At 45.1% G+C, this 13843-nt stretch overlaps 1 protein-coding gene and 1 pseudogene across 1 annotated transcript; both read left to right on the forward strand.

Moving 5' to 3' along the window:
* The first annotated feature begins 523 nt into the window (after positions 1-523).
* On the forward strand, positions 524-3245 carry LOC136505157 (uncharacterized). Its single transcript, XM_066500268.1, has 2 exons — positions 524-1812; positions 2923-3245. Exon 1 carries the CDS (start codon positions 621-623, stop codon positions 1806-1808), a length of 1188 nt encoding a protein of 395 aa, XP_066356365.1. The 5' UTR covers positions 524-620; the 3' UTR covers positions 1809-1812; positions 2923-3245.
* Positions 3246-12482: 9237 nt separating this feature from the next.
* On the forward strand, positions 12483-13514 carry LOC136502587 (auxin-responsive protein SAUR76-like; annotated as a pseudogene).
* Positions 13515-13843: the final 329 nt, after the last annotated feature.

The following is a 13843-nucleotide window of genomic DNA, read 5'->3' on the forward strand; positions in this document are numbered from 1 at the left end:
GTGTTTCAATTTACTGGTGCATATAGGAGTACTGAGAAAATTATTGCATCGAATGTAATCCGATTTGTGAGTAACTAATAAAGGCACTCCTAACCAAGAAACTACATGATTTTTATGTTTATTAATTAAGGTGTCAATGACAAAATTATGATGTGGCACTACAATTTAAGAAGAAAGATTCGAAAATGGTTTTGATAAGAATCCATGTCTACACTAGAATCAAGATACGAAGAAATGTAATAGGTAAATGACGAAAAAAGAACATGTGATCGAATAAAAAATTATTCTGTAGAAATTATTCATTAAAAATATAGTTTCTACATATAGTGTCTAAAATAAATTAATACACATAAAGACTAGGTATGATTTTTAGCATTGGGACAACCTAAAGCCCTTGTTTTTTTGAGAAAAAGAAAAGAAAATGTTGCCAGGAACCATGTTATTATTTACGGATTTGCCCTCGGCTCGTTTTCCTTTCGAAGCAAAGCACGAACTGTGACTGTCAGTCTGTCACCCACGGTGTTTGACTTCTTCTCTCGCAGTCTACTCTACTCCGCTGTCCCAGTCAGCCTCCGATCGAGCCCGACCCCATCTCTCCCCCCGCGCCGCCCGCCGGCGCGATGGCGCCGGCCCGGAGGGAGCCGTCCCTCCCCGACGAGATACTGGAGGACATCTTCCTCCGCCTCACCACCCCATCCGACCTCGCGCGCGCCGCCGCCGTATGCGCCTCCTTCCGCCGCGTCGCCTCCGGGCGCCGCTTCCTCCGCCGGTTCCTCCAACCCCGCCTCCACCCTCCGCCCCTGCTCGGGTTTCTCGAGCACAGGGGCAGGGGAGGGTTCCACCAGGCCGAGCCGCCGTACGGGTCCGCTCCCGCCGCGCGCGCCGTCGCGCAGGCCGTTGACTTCAGCTTCTCCTTCCTCCCCAGCCCCGCCGGCAGCTGGCGCGTCTGTGACGCCCGCGATGGCCGCGTCCTCCTCTCGCGGAGCGTCCCCGCTTCCGCCGCCGCCTTCGCGGACCTCGCGGCGTGCGACCCCTTGCACCGCCGGTACGTCCAGATCCCCCGTATCCCCGGCGATCTGCTGTCCTCTTCCTGTCCCTTCGCGCCGTACCATGACGTCGTCGAATTCGAGCCTTTCCTCACGCCGGATTCGGGGGAGGAGAAGGACGGGCCGTCATTCCAGGTGATCTGCAGCGTGCGGTCATGGTACAGCGCCGTGATCTTCGTCTTCTCTTCGGTCACCGGGATTTGGTCTCGTGTCACCTCCATCAGCTTCCTACCCCGTCGAGCGATTAAGGACCCCAAAGTGTTGGTGCGCTACTACGCCTGCGGCTGCTTCTACTGGGTGAATGGTTGGGACGGCCACATGCTTGTGCTTGACCCGCGTGACGATGACATGAAATTGTCGCTGGTTGAGCTCCCGCGTATCCAAGTCACCCGGCATCAAGGGCTGGCCATTGTTGATGCAGGGGAAGACAGGCTTTGCGTGGTAGCGCTCGATTACTGGAGGCATACGCTAGCCCTTCACTGCAGGACATGGCGGAACAATGGTTTTGGGCCGGAGAAATGGCAGCACAAGATCATCCCCTTGCCTGAGCCTGAGTACTACTGGTACATCAAAGGCGCGGCTGATGGCTACTTACTCTTGAAGGCTTTTCCACGAGATTCGTTCCAGCAGCCAGAAGCCCTGTATTTCACATTGGAGCTCAAGACAATGTTGATTGAGAGGCTGTGCGTGTCTGATCACCACATTTGTCATGCTTACCTGTATGCAAGCTTCCCACCACCGCTGTCACCGCCAAGTATATGAAATGGTGAGAGCCTTCCTTGTTTGCTTCTGAATTATCTCGTGTCCACCTTTATCTTTATCATCAAGTAGCACTTCTGCAAGCTGACGATTCGTTTCAGCTCCATCCAGAAATGTTAGGTGCATTTAGAGTTTTAGACCAGGGAAAAGTCATACAGAGTAGATTTTGACCTGAATTTCTCTTACAATATGTTGCCAATTGCTAAAAAAAAATCAACATCATCTCAGAGACACTTGAAATACAAATATATTGATACAAGTTTTATTCCCTAAACTTGCATACAATTTGACTAATTGTCGATCAAAATTTGTAAAACTTCACTTTTCCTTTGGTCAAAATACGTTTATTGACCCTTGTTTCGACTTTGTAAAGCTAGTCAAATTGGGGACTGTTATACATATTACTCAAAATATTATAGTGAAAATAAAAGGTTAACTGTTCTAATTGTAACCAATGTTGTTTTTCACCTGTAATTTCGGGTTTTAGTAAGTTCAGACTTTTTTTATCTTTAATTAACCCACCATTTGTGTGATCACCTTGGATTTTCTTTTGAATGACACCATAGTCAATTAGAATATAATGGTACTTGACCATAGCCATACTTCCACATATCTATAAGTGAACACATGGAGAGATTAATTGCCTATGGATGCATATTTGCTAGCCTTAAGAAACCAATTCATATCGGGTATGGCATTTTGATCTGTATGCAATATATATATGTGTTTTTCTTTGGTCTAGTTTCTACACAAGCTTAATGGTGAGTGACATTTGTGAGATATGGACATGGATTTTTTTTTTCATATTTTCTGAAACGATCTTGTTTAATAAGCACATCTGTCATTTACAAATTACAAGTAATTTTCTTGTGACCATTTTTAGTGTACTATGTAAGCTGTAGCTAGCATTTGCTGAAATGAATGAATTAAGTTGTTACCAAACCTATGCATAGTCCATAAACTTCACATTTGTATCTCCAAACAGAATGGATGTTTTTATATCAGCATGACCGTATGGTGACTCTATGCTAGACCATTCGTCGACATGTAATATGATTTACTTTGATGGCATTCATGTAGCAATGTAATCTGTTTGCTTTGTTGACACATTGGTCAGGATCAAGGTGACAACATCTGTCTGATGGTGTAAGATCATCGTCCAAAAGACGTCGCTACTCCTGGCACCTGTGTTGTATTTTGTTTTTGGTCCCCCTCTATGCCATAATCTGGAACTTGACATGCAATGGAGGCACTTAGGTGCCCATGTGAACTGCCTTAAGCTCTTAAATTTGTACATATGAAACTTTGACAAATGGATGTAATGTATGTTTAAGAAAACCTAATAGTATAGCTATTAACGTGAGCTCTTCTATCGATTGCATCTGGTGCTTGTGCGAGCCATGTCATCTGCCCTTCTGAGTAGAGAGGATCCTTGGTGTAAGACTTTTGAAGTTTATTTGTGTCCGTGAGCAAACATGCCTATGCCTGATTGCCTGCCAAGTGGTCTAATGGAGGTCTGCCTAGAGCCTGGTTGCATTTTATTTGTGTATAATACCTTGCGCGCAAAATACAAACCTGGTAGCCAGTAACATTCAGTAGTAGGTTAGTAACCTGACAAACAGTTTCTGCAATCTGCACTAATAAATAAAAACATAATCTAATTTATATATTGGCATAAGTAAATTTGTGTAATACCATTTCGCTTGATTGGCACTCATCAAGGTGCTGTCTTCTGGCCCTTTTTCTGGAATGCTAAATTTTATTATAAGGATCATTGGGGATTTATGGCGATACTTGTAAGATTCATATACCCACGTTCCCAAATTTTCAATTACATCGGTTACATTTACTTGTTTTTTGGTTTCTTTTCTTGGTTCAGATTACGTTCCCCCACCCCCCAGCCCTGGAGACAGGCTTGAGCCATGATGGCTTATATAGTTATATAGTCCAGAGTACTATTCAATTTCGGAACAATTTGTTAGTCTGGGCCAGCCCACCAGCAGCAGTATAGACAGCCCACCAGATCAATAGACGGGCTCTTCTGCCCCTTCCGTAAATTCATGGCAAAGCATATGCAACATCTCCTGTTGATTGCACAGTTTGCAAATTACTCCTACCTTGAGAGAACCGCTATGACGCAGCGCTTTACTAGCTTGATCAACTCAACATCAATGTGCAAAGTCCGGTGGAGTCCTGCTGCCTGGCGATTTGTCTGTGAGCACGTCCGAGGAAGAGGAATGCTTTTGGCGGGAAAGTCGATGGGCCGGTGATTCGGAGAACGGCGAGGCCCAGGAAGAGTAGCTGTCGAGCATTTGGGCCGAAATGGGTTGACTGCCGTAATCGACCACACACACACCGACCTTAGGGAGGGTGTGTGTTTGTCTGGTCGTCCCGTCGGGGATCCAACCAACCCGGGTCGGCGGCTTAACCTTGAGGGCTGCTGTCTCAATGCAACGTCCAATAATCCTAGCAGTGCCGGCGGCCCTGAGTGTGTTTGGTCTAACTTAATTAATCTATATGTAATTTGCATTGCTTGGACGACATGAACCTCTACAATCTCCATGAGCTTTGTGCCCCTTGGCTTTTTTAGGTTCTAGAAGACTTGAGTTGAATGACTTTTGATCACCTAAGCACGTACAGGATGTAATAATCAGGGCTGTGGGATTCAAATATACGTATGGCACAAAAATTCAGACCCCCAGAAACAGGTGATGGATCTGATCAGGAAATTATCGATCATGATTCACTTGTTTGACTGGTCAAAATGTTCAAAGTTTCCTAACATATGTATGAATTTTGTCCAAATTTGATAAAGGCGTAAGAAGAGAAAGCGAATGGATTATAATTTCATACATTTAATTTGTGCATTATATTTATATTGAAGGGAGAACTTGTGGATTTGTTCGAACTCCAGACTAGACTAGAAAATTGAGTTTTGCCGAAACTTTCGACCGCTATATATGATGATGTTTCAGGCCTCATCGAGATGAATGAAAATCAATCGCCGTTTCGGACCGAATCCTAGAACCCTGGTAATAATCATCTCCTTTTTCTTCGTCCGACTCTGAAGGAGTGGCGCTAATAAGATAGTGAAGTTCTAACGCAAACATGATCTATATTTGAGGATGTATATATTGAGTGGAGTCTTTGGCTTATTAGAACTGCCTCAGGCTTTGTTTGGCTTATTAGAAATGCTCTTTAGTAGTGAAATAAAGAATCTGTAGGGGCTGTTGAAAATATAGACAGTGTCTACAAATCGATTAAAAACCAAAAAAAAAATATATAGGGCCCATGTATAGCGCCAGCCCGACGTGGGACGACGTCACACATGCCCAGTGCCCGCTGTCAACCGTAGGGGAGATATTTGACCCTGTATCCATGCAATTTAATTCCGTTATCGGCCATGTGCTAGCCTGCCATTGTTCAGAATTGGGATCCGGATGACACCGATGTGCAAGTTTAGAGACTGTTCGTGGATTCTACTGTAACTGATCGTCCGGTGGGAGCCTTATTTGACGAACGAATAATCATGCTCTAAGCTCTTGCAAAGTCGCTCTCACGCAGTCACGCACTTTATTCCACTTTCGTCGTCCGATCCCTATCTCTCTCTCGGAAGAAGCTGCGAATCAAGAAAAGCTTGGCATCTGCGCAATGATGTAGCTAATCATGCTAGCAGGAGTGCAGGACACACAACCAACTGCAAATCAAATCTGGGGCCTTGTTTAGTTCCAGAAAGTTTTCCCAAAAAGTGCTATAGTAGCCATCACATCGAATCTTGCGATACGTGTATGGAGTATTAAATGTAGCCGAAAAAAAACTAATTACACAGTTTGGTTGGAAATAGCGAGACGAACGTTTTGAGCCTAATTAGTCCATGATTGAACACTAATTGCCAAATAAAAACGAAAATGCTACATTACCCAAATTCCTAAATTTCACCCAACTAAACAAGTCATGAGCATATCTACAAGACTACAACACCCAGCTGGTGCACAAACTGCATCATCCCTCTGACCCTCCATTAGCATTATTGCATTGCATGCATGCTTCTGCATGGCATGCATGCAAAGGGCCCATGCAAATCTGTGATGAGGCATATCTACACGGCACGCTAGCAGCATGCAGTTCCCGGTTCGGCAACCTGCATCTGTGGAGTGTGGACATGCTTTTAGTTGATCTCCACCAATAGGCCCAACGGCCTATTGGACCCTTGCCTCTACTCCCTGATCGGGAGAGCCCAATCCTAACTGGTTGGTGGGCCCCTGTCGCACAGCACATATATATAGAGGAGTGGGGAACTGGCTCGGGGAACGAGGTTGAACGGAGCCGCCATCCCACCTACAGAAAACCCTAATCCGATCCTAAAGAAGTGCTGCCAGCGACAGGATGTGCCCCGCCACCGCCGTCGCCCCTGCAGGATCACTATCGTACCACTACGGGTCACCACAGCGCCACTGGGTCTATACCGGGCCACTGGTGATCGTCTTCACGGCGATGGACGCCTACTACACCGACGGCATCGGCGTCTACCCGCTGAGGTGCATCCACGGAGAAGACGAGGATGCTTACCCGATCCTACGGTCACAGAAAGGTACACATCGATCCTAACAATGGTATCAGAGTTAGGTTGCCTCTGTGTGACTCTAACCCTAATCGGGTAAATGAAATGGAAAAAGGGACCGGGGGTGGCGGAGGTCACTGGAACCCCGGTCACCACCGCCACCGCGCGGGAAAAGTGCCGCATTGACACGGCAAGAAAGAACAGATCCGTGTTCGGATCAGAGAAGAAGTAAAGAAGGGAAAAGAAAAGGTTTCGGCCTTAAGATGAACAGAGCCGAACCCTAAATCTGAAAAGAAAAGAAATCAATTGAAAACCCGAACCCTAACCCTAGATCTCGATTTTGGATGAACAATGAAACGGAAAGAGAGAAGATCAATCCAAATCGAAAAGAACAAGGGGAAGAAGGGAAGGGCTGCCGCCTCGCCGGTGTATGAAGATGAACAGTGAAACCCCATCCCGAACCCTAACCCTAAATCATGACACCATCCCCAAATCGGGTTAATCCCAGAAGGAAGAAAGGGAAAGGGAAAAGAGAAAGAGCCGATTTGGCTTACCTCGCCGTCAAAGAACCAACGGCGCGTGGGGAAAAGAAGGCCGAACTCCGGGGGTGCTGCTCGCTGGACTCAAGCCACACGGGTGCCACGGCCAGGCCGCTCGACGGCGGCGCGCTCACCCGCTGGGGAGTGCGCACGCCGGCGAGGGGGCCGACGATGGCGCCGGGGCTCTCTGCTCCACTATTTTGCCTGCTCGTCGCTCAGTTGCGGCTGCGCTGCGCTGAGGAGAAAAGAGAGAGACGCGATGAGAGAGAGCACCGGGAAGAATGAAGCTAGGGTTTTTCCCGGGGGCGCGCGGCGTCGGGGTTTTATCCGAGCGAAATGCGCGCTTGGCCATCGGATCTGGACCGATGGCCGAGATCGAACGGGCCACGTCGCGGCCCAGGCGGGAGCACGGGGGCGCGGTGCTTTGCCGGCCCAAGCCCAAGTTGTGGCCTGGGTGCGGCCTGGGCGCGAGCGAAGAGGTGGGCCGAGCCGGTTTTGCCGGTTTTGGGCCGAAATAGTAAAGAATGAGCCCGTTTCGCATTTTTCTTTTTCCTGGAAAATTGAAAATGCAAATTGGCTCAAAAGAAAAATAAAAAAAGGTATTTTACCTATGGGTAAAATTCAAGAAATTGAGTTAGAGTTTTTCCGCTGCTAAAGAAAAAGTATATTCTCCAGTGATTTTGAACCGACGTGATATTTAACTAGAGAAAAGGAAAGTTTTTCCAGTAAATGTTTATTTCCTGGAAATTGATTAATGGATTAAAGAAAATAGAAAAAGCAATTTTCCCTGTGGGTAAAATTCAAGGAAAAGAGAATTTTTCCATAGCCAAAGAAATTGTTTATTCTCCAGTTAATTTGTACCAACGTAATATTTAATTGGAGCAAAAGAAAGTTTTTCCGCTGCTAAAGAAATTGTTGATTCTCCAGTTATTTTGAATCAATGTGGTATTTAATTGGAGAAAAAGAGTTTTGATAAAATTATGATGTTGTTATTTTCTGACCAACGTTGTTAATAATAATATCGTAATGTTAATGATTTATACATTAATTCTACTTCTGCCCAACGGTGATGTAGAATTAGTGTATAAGAAAAGTTGATAATTTTAATGATTTATGCATTAATTCTACTTCTGTCCAACGGTGATGTAGAATTAGTGTATGAGAACAGTTGTAAAAGTTAATGATTTATGCATTAATTCTATTTCTGTCCAACGGTGATGTAGAATTAATATGTAAGAGCAATTATGAAAGTTATTGATTTATGCATTAATTCTATTTCTGCCCAACGGTGATGTAGAATTAGTGTATAAGAATAGTTGTATGTTTTGATTTTGACCAACGTTGGAATCAAGGCATGCAAATGGTGTTAATTTTATGTTAAGAAAAGTTTTGACCTGGTTTTCATCTTGTCTAAGGTGGACTGGGTAGTCACCTCACCGTGTTCCACTGAGTATGTGGCACCGGCAGTGTTTTCCTAAACACTAAACGGTAAACAGTCGGTCACCAACCGTTTAGCCATTATTCGGGCAAAACGTCCTATTAAACGGGCTAAATGGCCAATTAAACGGGGTAAACGGGTGATTAAACGGAAACAGCGCACCACCGTGTAGCGTTTACACGGTGTTTAAACGGGCTAAACGACCGTTTAGGCGAACAGTGGGCACCGGTGAGGGAGACAAAAGAGAATGATGCCGATTAGGCAACTAAATAAAGGGATTTTGAATCCCAAAAGATGTCCTATGACTTTTGAGCATAGGAAGTGGGTCACTGTCAATAAGAAATATTTGGCTGTGATAAAGAACATGATTGAACCTACAATTGTGGACTCAATCCCAGAATATGACACGGTCACCGAGTACCTCGATAGAATAAAGAGTCAGTTCACTGGCTCTTCAAAGACATATAGAGAGTCAGTTCACTAGCTCTTCAATGATATATGCCACTCAGCTGATGAAGCAGCTGGTGACAGAGTGTTACTCTAGAAAAGGTGGCATAAGAGAGCTCACGATGCATTGTCGAAATTATGGTACTGTCGTTTAGGCCATATTTCGAGGGGGAGAATAGAAAGACAAGTTAAGAATGATATTCTTCCTCCATTAGAGCTCTCAGATTAAGAACAATGCAGGGAATGCATAAAAGGAAAGTATGTAAAGAAGATTAAGAAAGATGACAAACGAAGCGCAGAAATTTTACAGATTATTCACACAGACATCTGTGGTCAACTTTCCTGTAAAGAGTGTGGATGGTTATGTTTCGTTCATAATATTCACAGATGATTACTCTCATTATGGCTATATTTATCCAATAAAAAAAAAGATGTATTAGATAAATTTAAGATATTAAAGATTAAGATAGTCAGGTCTGACCGTGGGGGAGTACTATGGTCGGCATACCCTAAAAGAATGGCATAGTAGCCCAGTATTCTACACCGGGCGAACCTCAGCAGAATAGAATAGCTAAAAGAATCAATCGCACCCTGATAGATATGGTGGGCAGTATGATAAGTTACTCCACCTTATAGTTGAGCTTGTGGATGGAGGCGTTAAAAACCCCATTCATATTCTCAAAAGAGTACCAAGTAAATTGGTGCCCAAAACACCGTATGAGTTGTGGACAGAAAGAGTACCCTCACTAAACCACTTGCGTGTGTGTGGGGGAGCCCTATTGAGGCTAAAGTATTTAACCCAAACATTGAGAAGTTAGATCCCAAAACAGTAAGTTGCCATTTGTTTGGCTACCCAGAAAAGTCAAAAGGTTTTCGTTTTCCACTGTCTAGAGAGACATACAAAGTTTGTAGAAACGAGACACGCTGTCTTCCTAGAGGACGAATTGATGAGGGGGAGCATGGTAGCTCCAGAAATTAACCTTGAAGTGAAGCGGGCGTAAGCGCCCACTCCAATGATTCATGAGCCATTTTTCTCACTACCTGTTGTAGCTGCACCGATAGTGCTAGATACTGTGGTGACAGCACCTGTTGTTATCCCACCTGTGGCAACAATGAATGACGATGAGGAACCTGTTCTTCAGGATCATATAGAACCTATTGCCACACATGAGGGGGAGCAACAGCAGCCTCAAACAGAAGATGTGCCAAAAGTGAAGGCCCCTAGAAGGTCTCAAAGAGTTAGAAAATCAGCTATTCCTGCTAATTATGAAGTGTACAACACTAAGGAATTTCAAATGGAGGTTGATTCCACCTCATTTGAAGAAGCCATGAAAAGTGATCATTCATCAAAGTGGCTTGAGGCCATGAAAGATGAAATGAGATCAATGAATACAAATAAAGTTTGGGATTTGGAGATAATTTTTAAAGGAGCCAAAATAGTAGGCTGTAAATGGGTCTACAAAACAAAACTTGACTCTCAAGGGAATATAGAGAGATATAAAACTCAACTTGTGGCAAAAGGCTTTACGCAAAGAGAAGGGATTGATTACAATGAGACCTTTTCTCCAGTCTCATATAAGGATTCCTTTAGAATCATAATGGCATTAGTGGCACATTACGATTTAGAATTACATCAGATGGATGTAAAGACGGCATTTCTCAACGGAGACTTAGAGGAAAATGTTTACATGGCACAACCAAAAGGTTTTGTCATGGAAGGAAAAGAACAATTGGGATGCCGCCTAAAGAAATCCATTTATGGATTTAAAACAAGCTTCAAGACAGTGGTACTTGAAGTTTGATCAGACAATAAAGAATTTTGGGTTTAAAGAGAATGTTGAGGACAATTGTGTCAATACAAAGTTTAAGAATGGGAAGTTTATCTTCCTTGTCCTGTATGTAGATGATATCTTACTTGCTAGTAGTGGTGTCAGTCTACAACTGGAGACAAAGAAGTTTTTATCCTCAAAATTCGATATGAAAGATCTTGGTGAAGCCTCGTTCATTCTAGGGATCGAGATTCACCGAGATAGAAGGGGTATTAGGACTGTCACAAAAGGCATACATAGAAAGAATCTTAAAGAAATTCAGTATGCACAAATATAGTCCCTCACCTGCTCATATAGTCAAGGGCGATAGATATGGGGATTTTAAATGCCCCAGGAACTAATATGAGCTCAATCAAATGAAAGTGGTTCTATATGCTTCAGCTGTCGGAAGCTGGCAACATGCTCAAGTATGTACGCGCCCTAACTTGGCATTTGTTATCGGGTTTTACTTGGCAGATTCCAGAGCAATTCTAGAACAGAATACTAAAATTGATAAAGAAAGTCTTGCGTTATTTGCAAGGAATGAAAGGCCTCATGATGACGTATAGAAGATCTGATTGACTCCACATAGTGGGATATTTAGATTCTGATTATGCGAGAGTGAATGTATATCCAGACGTGGATTTTCTATCATCTCGCAAAGGGGAGCTATTTCATGGAAAAGCTCAAAGCAAACTGTCACTACATCGTCCACAATGTATGACAGTTTGTAGCGTGTTATGAGGCAACAGGCAGGTGAACTGACTAAAGAAGTTCATACCCGATTTGAAGGTGGTTGACGACATCTATAGACCACTTAAAGTTATACTGCGATTATAATCTGGCAGTACAGTATGCTCACAACATAAGTCAAGTGGTGCTGCCAAACACATTGACATAGAGTATTATGTTGTGAAAGATAAAGTCCGGGATCAAGTCATAAGTCTTGAGCATATAAGTACAGAAAAGATGCTCGCAGATCCACTTACAAAAGGCTTACCACCCAACATGTTCAGAGAACATAGTGTTCAGAGAACATGTAGCTAGCATGGGTTTAAGGGGAAGCCTTAAATTCCTGAACAAAAGAAGGCCCAAAGATAAGTATCTATTTCAGAACAGAGTAGTGAGTTGTAGCGGTTAAGTCTATCGGCAATGGACCGTGACGATGAAACATGCTCTATGAGCTAATCTGTAATGGAATGAACAAAAGTAAATGATATAAAATTGAAAGATGTAATGAGATCAAGGGGGAGAATGTTAGTTGATCTCCACCAATAGGCCCAACGGCCTATTGGGCCCTTGCCTCTGCTCCCTGATCGGGGGAGCCCAACCCTAACTGGTTGGTGGGCCCCTGTCGCACAGCACATATATATAGAGGAGTGGGGAACTGGCTCGGGGAACGAGGTTGAACGGAGCCACCATCCCACCTACAGAAAACCCTAATCCGATCCTAAAGAAGTGCTGCCAACGACGGGATGTGCCCCGCCACCGCGCCACTACGGGTCACCACAGTGCCACTGGGTCTACACCGGGCCACTGGTGATCGTCTCCACGGCGATGGACGCCTACTACACCGACGGCATCGGTGTCTACCCGCTGAGATGTATCCACGGAGAAGACGAGGATGCTTACCCGATCCTACGGTCACAGAAAGGTACACATCGATCCTAACACTTGCATGTCCAATTGTGTCCATATCCATTTTGTACTGAAATCGATCGATCAGTACAGCGAGAGGTCGGTATAGCTAACCAATGTCCTCGCTTGCTCACAACCAACCACGACGACGTGCCACCCACACCCACATATATACGCACACGCCAACAGCTCACATTTATAAGCGCCCTACGCATGCATTTGCACAATTGCACACTTGAACTGCCATGTCGTCCGTGCCAAATGCTAGCTCTGTTTCAAACTCGAGCACTTTCCTCGCTGTCCTACCGCGGAAATTGAACTGATTCATATGAAATTTCTGCCGTTTCGGAGTTTCGGACGTGTGGCTGTAGTGTAGCTAGGGGTTTTGGCCGCCGGTGAAGCTGTGTGCAACTGTGCATCAGATCGATGAACAGGTTCAGGAACGTGGTGCTGCGCAAGTGCAAGAGCCTGTCACGGGTAGCAGGGCGGCCGAGCGCGTCGTCGTACTCGTACAGCAGCCTCCGGTCCATGTCCACCCGGGACGCCGCCGCGGCGGTCGTCGACGGCGCCGCCACCGATGCCGACGACACGTCTGTGCGTGGCGGCGGCGGCGCGGTGGCAGTGTTGTGGCCAGCTCGCGGCGGCGGTACGTGATCAGCGCGGAGCACCTCAGCCACCCGCTGATCGCCGCGCTCATCGACGACGGGCGGTGGAAGGACCAGCCCATCGCCGTCAACTGCGAGGTGGTGCTGTTCGACTACCTGCTGTGGATGCTGGACAACGCCGTCGACCTCCACGACGAGGGCGACGACGACGCCATGAGGGAGCTGGCCCAGCTCTACGCGTGCTGATCGATGATCACGTCCACGCCCGCGGGTCGGTCGTCAGAATACATACACACACACGATTAACGGCACATGCATGTTGTCAGGTTGGTTCCTTTAATTCAGCTTCAAATCTTCAATTCGTCCTCGTTTGATTTCAGTTTCTTTTTGCTTCGGTGTTTTTGCGCCCGGATATCTAAAGATTTCTTGGGCGCCATGCATGCATGCATGGCTTGTAACTTCGAGTAAATACGATGACAGTTGATGTATGATGAGTTTTCCTATGGTTTCCTTGTATCATCAGTCACAAGCTTCTGATGTTTGCGTTAGAGACAGGCATCATCATGTTAATTAATCTTGTTTGCATGATTATGTAGATGATGTAAATTTTTTATTTGTTCTTGTGATTGAGCGAAGGTCCAGTTTGCATTAACTTTACTGCAAATTCACACAATGTTGTATTATTGCTTATATACTTTACTGAAATGTAAGCTGAAGCTGTGATCAAGGTGACTTATGGTAGCAAAGCTAGCTGACTTCTGGTTGATTATTACATGTATCATATATCGACATATGTATATCACTGATATATATACTTGAGTTTCAAAGAATACCACTGTATCCTTAACAGTGACTTATGGTAGCTGTTAGATTGATCTTTAATCCTAACTGGACCCAACGGCCTAGTTGGGCCTTTGATTCGCGCCCTGATCGGGGGCGCCCAGCCCACCATGGCTGGAGGGCCCCTGTCATACTGCACTATAAAAAGAGGTGGGGGCCGGC

Source organism: Miscanthus floridulus, chromosome 14 (genome assembly GCF_019320115.1).
Source record: "Miscanthus floridulus cultivar M001 chromosome 14, ASM1932011v1, whole genome shotgun sequence".
Taxonomy (NCBI): domain Eukaryota; kingdom Viridiplantae; phylum Streptophyta; class Magnoliopsida; order Poales; family Poaceae; genus Miscanthus; species Miscanthus floridulus.

What these genes read in the sequence shown, in the direction of transcription:
- LOC136505157 (XM_066500268.1), top strand. Translation starts at nt 621, where the DNA reads ATGGCGCCGGCCCGGAGGGAGCCGTCCCTCCCCGACGAGATACTGGAG.